General features: G+C 40.2%; 1 protein-coding gene across 1 annotated transcript; it reads right to left on the bottom strand.

The window, feature by feature from the left end:
- Positions 1 to 2,145: 2,145 nt before the first annotated feature.
- On the bottom strand, positions 2,146 to 8,225 carry ppp1r14aa (protein phosphatase 1, regulatory (inhibitor) subunit 14Aa). The gene is made up of 4 exons (XM_083762284.1): positions 7,891 to 8,225; positions 4,984 to 5,064; positions 4,497 to 4,529; positions 2,146 to 2,338 (listed from the first exon to the last, which is right to left on the bottom strand). The coding sequence occupies exons 1-4, from the start codon at positions 8,095 to 8,097 to the stop codon at positions 2,153 to 2,155; spliced, it is 507 nt and encodes a 168-aa protein (XP_083618410.1). The 5' UTR covers positions 8,098 to 8,225; the 3' UTR covers positions 2,146 to 2,152.
- Between the last annotated feature and the right edge of the window lie 1,107 nt (positions 8,226 to 9,332).

Below are 9,332 nucleotides of genomic sequence, written 5' to 3'. Positions count from 1 at the left end.
TGTCCCTTTTATGCCCGACATCAGAATGTCAGGTTTCTGTATGTGTCTCTCTGTGTCCCTTTATTCCTATATTTATTCCTGAGTTCTGTGTCAGCCATGCCCCAAATATGTAGTGTTGGGATGTCAGAACAGGCCAGCTTGTGGAGTTCTGTGTCAGGCATGCCCAAATATGGAGTGTTGCGAGGTCAGAACAGGCCAGCTCCATATATGGACCCTGGGCAGGGGCCTCGGTCCAGAGCCCGGGCAGAGGCCTTTTTGGGGCGGTTCTGGACAACATGGGTCCGACCGACTCGATACCGGGCACTGCACTCCCTGTGGTGGTGTGAAACTCGTGGGGCGAACGGTTCTCACGTTACGTGGATTACAGATGTACAGAGACTTGGTGCATACAGTTAGATTGATAGAAGAGATATCCAGTATCTGACATGAACACTTGAACCAATAAATCATTTTCAATAAATGACCCGAACTTTTTCCCTAATCTTTTTGCATTCAGTATGTGTCTTGTCTTACATGCGATTCATACTGCTATTTTAGAGCCGAATAAAAGTCTGTTCGGCTCTGTAGAGCCTACAATGGGACGTTCGGGGGGGTGGGTACCATCCTAAAGTCGGCTCTTCGGTGCTACTGAAAATGTCTGACGAGCCGAAATCATTTCGGCACTACAGCGGTAAAATAGGAGTATGAATCGGCTCTTCAAAGTACAAAACGAAAACAATGGAAATCCAGTGATTGATATTCTTTATTTTTTCAGACTTAGCAGACCATTTTAAAACTGTAGTAACTTCTCAGTCAAATGTTGTTAGATGTAAGATGAATTATTAGAATTAAAAGGTATTCAAATGCATAATGCTATAGCTAGTAGGAACAGTATGCATGTTACATGGTTGATTTCAGTATTGTACAACAAACTGTGATGCTGTGATCACAACAATAAATACATTAAAGAATGAATGACCATATTCATTTGAAAGGTGATGTGACGTGGGTATGCTCATCCATTGATTTCAGTATCTTGGTAGGAAAGCATGTGTACAATGCTGTGGTGTAAACTATATGTTTATATAACATAACTATATGTTCATGCCCTGCCTTGGCTCACTGTGACTTATACTGTTCTGTATTCTACTCTAAAACTGATTTCTAGTATCTTATTATGTATAAGAATGAATCTGGATCACATTTCACACATTAACCTGATCTTTATCTCTGCCAAGTTGACCATTTAGTCCCTATAATATACTTAGTTGACTGCGGTACCCCAGGGGCATGAACTTGGTCTTCTCTGTTTTTCCCTTGACATCAATTGTAAATCTGCTTTCTTTTTAATGTTTGTATAATATGACATGCCCAGACATGGGACATCAGGGTACAAGTCAAGCTTGAGTTGTTTGGGCATGTGTACATGTACACTAGGGATTTAAGCAACTAGTCGACTATTCAACTAGTCGACTAGTAAATCCACTAGTCGACCTTGCTGGTACTAGTTGACTAGTTGATAAGGCCTCAAGATCAGCTAGAATGCTAGATTATAGTCACCAATGTACACAGTTTTTAAATGTACAAATATATATTAAAAAAAAAAAAAGTTAAACAACTAGACGACTAGTAAACTAGTCAACTAGTTAAAAAAAATCACTAGAAGTGAAAGCCCTATAGTGTACACATCATGTTGTTGTAATGTGTGCGTGCACGGCACTGTGACCCCTTTTCCACCAGTTGGTTCCCAATGGGAACAGGTTCAGTTATTTTTGTTTTTTTAGTCCATGAGCCAGAGCTCCAAAATTGGTGGGCAAACTGTACCCTATATTAAATTGTTTATAGGATCAATACAAGTAAATTAATACATGATAACCCTTCCACAGTAGTACCTTTTTCATATTTTTGATTATTTTGCATATTTTCCTACATAATGCCTCATTTGCATATTTAAAAATGTAAAATTTGTATAATAAATCATTGCCTTCATGCAAGTACTCAGTTGGGGAAGTTTCATGGTGATAATCTAATATAGGTATGGTTTTGCCTACTCAATTCATAATTAACGTTCCAATTTTGGAGCTCTGGCTCATGGACTAAAAACCAAAAAGAACTGAACCGGTTCACATTGGGAACCAACTGGTGGAAAAGGGGCCTCTGTGTAAGGAGGTGGTCAGAGCGTCTGGTTGTGACTTCGAGGATGCTGCTGCTGCTGGTGGTGATGTGGACTGTTGAAGTGATAAGGCTCGTGGTGGTAGTGGCTGTGGGAGACGGCCGGGTGCTCGATGGTCTCACTCTGTAACTCGTCCTGCTTATGAAGCCCCTCCAGCTTACTTCCCACCAGCTCCTTGATGAAAGCCTGAAGGACGGAACAGAACAAGTTTACAACAGAACACACAGAGAAGCTCAATAGATAGCATGCCCCTATAGGCTACCACGTGAGAAACCCATTCAGTCGGGAACCTCTTTTGGTGTTTTGAAAGCACGATGTCATACTTTAGCGATTGAAAAATAGCAGATCTACAAGCTCATAGCGCGGCACCGAGTGAAGCACTACGAGCTTGTAGATCTGCTATTTATTTATTTTAATCGTGAAAATGTGGCGCAAATCTTTGAATATATATTCTGTCAGAGCGAACGTTTTTAACTCAAATCTATGCCTCCGGTGGGGTCCCTGGAGCAACATATATTCAGATGGGGGTCCGCGGCCAAATACAGATAATTCTGGGGGTCCTTGACGTGGAAAAAGGTTGAGCACCACTGACATAGGTTTTTCCGAAAACTGTTCAGTCTTAAAAGCCTTATTTATTTATTTTTATCGGCTTCAGGTCTAAATGGGTTAAACGGCAGACACCTTCAAAGAGTCTGTGGCCGGGCAGAAATAGCTGTGCCTTATTTATTAATGAGCTCCATCAATAGCAAGACAGTGAATAGCAGGATTGCAGATAAAACAGGAGGAACAACAAGTGATGAAGTTGTTTGACATTTAACATTCCAATTTGTTGGAAGCCCCGTGGAATTATCATTGGAAGAAATAATAAAATAATGTTGGTTTGTCATTTTATGCTCCCAATTATATCTTTACTGAAGTGACTTTATTTTGATCCAGCACCCAGCCTATATAGGTATATAGATGTGTGTGTCCTTTTTGGCTGTTTGTTCAGCCTCCTCTACTACTATACCGGTTTAAAACATTCTATGGTATTATGCCATATTTTCACTGATGTTGGGACCTTAAAAAAAAACATTTTGGGGACAACAGAAACTTTGTGTCAATCGTAGGAAAATGTTAACCATTTTTGGTTCTGTGTTTTATGTCCCAAAAATGGAAAGGAGGCCTTTGAGAGTTGCAGAGAACCTTGGAGAGTAGTGGGAGGATGACCTGGCAGGCCATGCGAGAGGAAGTTACACACTCTGCCGAACAGTGTTTTGTTTTTTGCAGCAAATTTAGTTTTAGTCATATGTTAGTCACCTGGAATGTTTTAGTGTGAGTCTAGTTTTAGTCGACTAAATTTCATAAGATTTTAGTCGACTAAATCTGCAGTTCAAGTTTTTTTTAGTGCGCCGTCGTAATGGCTCATTTTACATTTTACACTGTTTCTCTGTGTTGAGTTACGTTAGTTGAGAGAACGAAAGAGAGAGACAATTATTTTTTTATATATATATGCCAGATGAGACAAAAAGAAAATCAGCCTTCACAATAATAGATTAGCCTGCTCTTGTCCCTGTGTTTGTGTAAGTCTGCACTGGACTCTCTGAGGCCCTACACTTTCACCAAAAGACTCATTGTCCTCGGGAAAAGAAATGGAAGGAGAAAAAGAGAGGCTACACAGATCGCCATTGTTTACACGGCGCGTCTGCGGTAGGACGTGTCAGACACTGCTAAAAGCACTGCGTGCAGGAGGGCAGGGAAGCCTATGTAGACTAGAGTGGGTGGTCAATGTCATGTGCATAACATGACTATCGCTGTTGTCGGGTGGGTTGGAAACAAAGTTAAAATTGTAGCTGATCTACAAGCTCACAAATGTGTCACATTGCGTTGTGAGCCCGTAGATCGGCTATTTGGACAACTTTTGTGCGACACTCTTGAATGATGAAGAAGGGCATTCATTTATTTTAGAAAAATGCATAAAGGGCCTTGCAAACGTGAAGCGAGGAACGTATGGCGTTGTTGCCTGGATCAACACAGGTCTCCTCCAGGTCTACTGAAGAGGGACGTAACAACGCAAGCGTAAAAAAAAAGCTAAACAGAATCCAGGTCTGGTGAGTCGCGGGCTTGTGCACGTAACGAGCACACGCGCATCAAATACGGGACCACGCTCACGTAAATACGCTGGTGTTGTCGCACCGCGAAAAAACGCAAGTCTCATTGAAAATGAACTATAGGCGCGTTTTATCGCTCCCCGTTTGCAAGGCCCTTTAAACATTTAATCATGGAGATACAAGGTTTCTGCCCGACAGCAACAGCATCATCAACATAATGACATGTCCTTATTGTTTCTCAACTTAAAACGTACCTCTGTGTCGCTGCTGCACTTGTGAAGAAGCTCCTGCTCAGAAAAAAAAGAACATTGTAACCAAGCAGCCACATGTACATTTATTTTACAGTGTACAATAGAACCATAGAGTAAGACAGTGTTACTGTACGACAACCATGGGGCTCTTCTACATAGACTTCTATTGAATGGAGACAAACAGAAGTTTACGGAATGCATTGGAGACAGTCTATGCTGGGTTCGTGCGAGTACATGAACCACGTGACCACTGACCAGGCTGTTTTCTGCCCCCTCAATGTCGTAACTCTGTCTTACTCTATGGCTCCTCTGATTCACATGAAAGTACAATTCATCTTTTAATCCTAGTAGAAATTATGATTTTTGCAAGACTGGCTTCTCTTTATTTAAGATGACTTAATGATAATATGCTTTTATTTTATGACTCAACATTTTCTGAAATGTGGAAACTTTTAGTAATGAGTAATTAACTCATCAGGTAGCCTTTTACCTTTAACTTTATGACCCTCTCCTCATCATTTGGAAGGTCAAGCAGGTCATCAATGTTCACCTCATCTGGCATGTCGTCCTCCTGAGGTGTACAAACACAGACATACAATTTGAGTGGAAAACGTTCCCAATACAAAGTGAAAATTACATTTTGTTTTTCAATCATCGCAGTCAGGCAGAAACCTTGTATCTGCAGACATATTTTATATGGGGGGGGGGGGGGGGGGGGGCGGGATGGACTGACCTCATGCTTCCTTCTATGCATGAGGAGTCCAAGCTGCTTCTTTTCACCAGACAGGTGTCCCGGGCCGGACATAGCGTGTGGAAGGAACACGTTATTCCATATTTTAACTCTAATAAATGAATGACTAGGCTACTATGACACACTGTGGCATCACTGAAAAGTATTGTACATCTATCTATCTATTTGTCAGTAGGTTTTTAATAAATATTGAACCAATGAAAAGTATTAACAAGAGCTTGTGGCTAAATAATAATTACAGTAGATCCAACACGGGTTATTATTATTATTTTCGGAACAGTTTTGGACATACAAGTTGTCCACCCAAGTGACCCGCGACAATAACAACACAATATTAGGATTCAGCCCAGCACACAAATGCATCTAAATCATGGGGCTGAGGGGTAACAAACAATGTCCATGTAATACTGTAACAGTTGCACGCTCACATTGAACAAAAGGCACATTGTACAACAAGCTCAGTGGAAGGAGGAGAGTCCCACTCGGCACTCGTCCATTCCACAGCACCAAACTGCATATCATTTGGTTGGTTTGGTGCTTTGGTGCATACATAATTCCAACTCACAGCAGCCCTAGCTGCTTCATTTCTCTAAATAAATGAAATAGATATAGGGCCCATATGTGTTGCCTGCATGAAAACCTCTTTGTACTTTTTTTCCCGTGTTGCCTGAAAACCTCAACACACTTTACAGTCTCTCCATAAAGAACTGCTGCAAAATAAGAACTTTACTTTAAGTTCATGAAAAGTGCACTAAAGATTGAAATGGGCTTGACACCAGAGGTCTGTGAATGCTGCTGCAGGCCCCTGATTGGCCCCTTAAGCATTCGAGAACTGTTATATCAACAGATTATCGCCATCTGAATTATGTTGCTGTACCCATTTTTTCTCACATATTTCAACACAACCTTGTATTTCATCTAGGCCATAGATGCTCCCTGAGACCATATATATATATGGGATTATTTGTACAGTCTTATTTAAAGACGGGAAGCCCTTTTGGTGTTTCTAGCATGATGTTATACTTTAACTATTGAAAAATAGCAAGCTCTACAAGCTCATAGCGCGGTGCCGAGTGCCACGCTAGAAGCTTGTAGGTCTGCTATTTTTGAAAAATCGTGAAAATGTGCCTCAAACTTTTGAATAGATAGATAGAGTTTTTATTAAAGTGTCCTACATCATAAGATGCCCAGCCTGCACAGGCTTACAAGACACTCACAAAATTGTACATATATAATAATACATATACACAAATAGACAGTTACTCATGGATACACAACGTAACTGCCATGCTTTCTCTATAACTTTTCCAAAAACAAAAACTTCATTACTGAACAACCAATTTAACATAAAACACTCAGACATCCAAAACAGATCAGGGTCTTTTCCTGAATTTTTTCAAATAAAACATTTCTTAAATCATGGTATAGTGGACAATAGAAAACAAAATGAAACTCATCCTCTACAACTCCCAGGTCACAAAGAGCACACAGTCGCTGCTCCTCAGGAACGCCAGTATATCTGCCAACCTCAACTGCCAGAGGTAAAGCACCAGATCTTAACTGGGCACAGAGGGACCTCTGTCCTCTTTTTAAATTAAATGCAACATAAGGTTCAGTCATGTAGTCCTCTTTAAATTGAATATAACTTCTTAATTTAGCCTTCTTCACAATGTCCACCCTCCATTTCTGCTGATGTTACATTGACAGTTTATATTTGACTGTATTAATGTTACAATGAAGGTTATTTAAAAAATATGTGTTTAAGTCAGAAATTGAGGAGACCTCTCTTATCCACGGATGATTACAATATTATATTCTTTCAGAGTGAAATTTTTTAACTAAAATCTTTACTTCTGAGGGGTCCCTGGAACATCATATTTTCAGATGGGGGTCGGCGGCCAATTACATATAGCCTACTTTTTGGGGTCCTTGTCATGAAATACACTGATACAGAAACATAGGTATTTTCAGAAAAATGTCATGATTTATAAGACTTTTTTTCAGGCCTAAATGAACACACCAGGGATTTGTGTAAAAGGTCCTGTCAATTATGTCACTGGAGCCTAGCTGGACATGTTTACCTCCTGATGGAGGACCTGCCCTTTTCCTGTTTATGCATCCATCATTCCTCTCTGGCCCCAAAACACTGCCCATGTAAGGCGAGCAAAGCATCTGCAGCCACATGCATACATGTACTGTAGGACTACAGCAGACTACATCACTGAGAATAATGGTAGCAGCTGTGTAGGTTTTATTTCTCTCTGGGGGGGGTGCTTCATGCCTTTTAAGGAGAACTGAGATGTGCTCTTTACTGAAATCTGCTGCAACTCCGATTCTAAAAACGTAATATCTCAGTTAATTTGACTGACAAAATAATCCAATTTCTATTGTCTTATATGTGAAAGAATAACGTGCAATGGGAAGATCCGTTTAAGCCACAAAGTCACAATCAGTGTTTAGGCCTACAGCCTATATGGCTATAATAGCCAATAACTTTAAAATGCCTTTAAATTAATTCAAGTATTGAATTGGTAGGCTGTGCTTTCTACAGTAAAAATCCCATTTCAGTTTGTAAGACAGTTCTCGACTCAGCGAATTCTTGATTCGACCTCGTGTGGTCATAATATATTTTGGAACCAAACGCACCTTCCCCGAGTAAAGCTGGTCGAGGCATTCGTCGATCCACTTCTCCACGTCTAGTCGTTTCTGGAGCTCCTTTCTGTTGTATTTCACCGTAACACGGGCTCTTCTCTGGATACTGCATGATCCACCGTGGTCTTCCACAGATTCAAAATCGGACGACGACGCGTCGTCTTCAGGTGTCGCCATGGTCCCGTCGGCTGCCAATGCCATATGCCTCGTCCAACTGGTTCTCAAACAAAGTGAAGTGCAACTTAGTCAGTGCACTGCACTGCGTGTGTGAGGCTCTGGGGATGGGTGGTGGTGACAAAAGGAGTCGACTCTTGACAGCTCAACAGTTCAGTTGAGACTGCAGTGTATCTGGATGGACTCGTTCGTTCCCTATCTACAGCATATTATCACTGCACTGACTGCAGGTCACACCGGAGAGACAGAATTCCACTGGAGAGAGGCCACATGGGGGAGGAAAGTTTATAAAACAGACTGACACACTTTTCAGCACTTAGCTATGGGATAGCCTAGCTAAACATGTAGGCTAAGCCATTTTTTTCTCCTTCTTAATTCAGTAGCATAGCCAAGACAGTATTCTCTGACGTTATGCTGCCTATAATTGATCAAAACAATCAATCGTCTGTTAAAATCAGGCTAGCTGAAAATCATTGTTCCACTAGGTTGTAGCCTAGAGTAAAGTAGACTTATCACGCCTGGAAAGTCTTGTGACCTTACTGTGATGGTGATTAGTCAGTGAAATATATACTTGTTGTGAATTTGTGTAGCCTGCCCAGTTCAAAGCCTATATCGGTTGTATTTTAATTCATCGAACTAAATCATTCAGTCAATGAATCAGTTTAGGCTACCATGTAGGCCTATGTACCAAGTTGGGCATGGTGGTCTCAGATCACATTTGTTTCTTTTTAAGAAAGGTCCCATTGAAATGAAAGCATGCACTTGATTTTTGTGTCCACATAATACTAGTTTTACAGATATTTGTGCAGCCACTGGTTTATAAATGCTGATGTGTTTATATAGTATGCTTCAATTCCAATCAGATCAAATTAGAGTAGATATTTTATTCCACATCACAAACACTTACACAATGATGAAATTAAATAATGAAAATGTATAACTTAAACAAACTTTGGCATGAACATAAAATCAAATGGCACAAGACAATTAAATAGCAGTGTGATCTCTGTCTGCAGGACAAACCAAATATTCTTATATCCCCTGCCCTGAATATCTTTGGGGTATTTCATACAGCCAACAAAGTATCCATAGCATCACGTTATTTAGCACCATATAAATATAAATATATATATCATTTTATGACAATCAGAGTGAAGACATATAAACATAAATTTCAAAATAAATAAATAAGGTAAACAATAAAAAGAATGATGGTACGTACAAATAATAAGGAAATAATGATTGAAATGCAAAAAAAAGAC

This window comes from Protomyctophum parallelum (assembly GCF_964188405.1).
Source record: "Protomyctophum parallelum genome assembly, chromosome: 1".
Taxonomy (NCBI): domain Eukaryota; kingdom Metazoa; phylum Chordata; class Actinopteri; order Myctophiformes; family Myctophidae; genus Protomyctophum; species Protomyctophum parallelum.
Note: the sequence above shows the minus strand (reverse complement) of the source record. Positions and strands in the feature narration are given on the sequence as shown.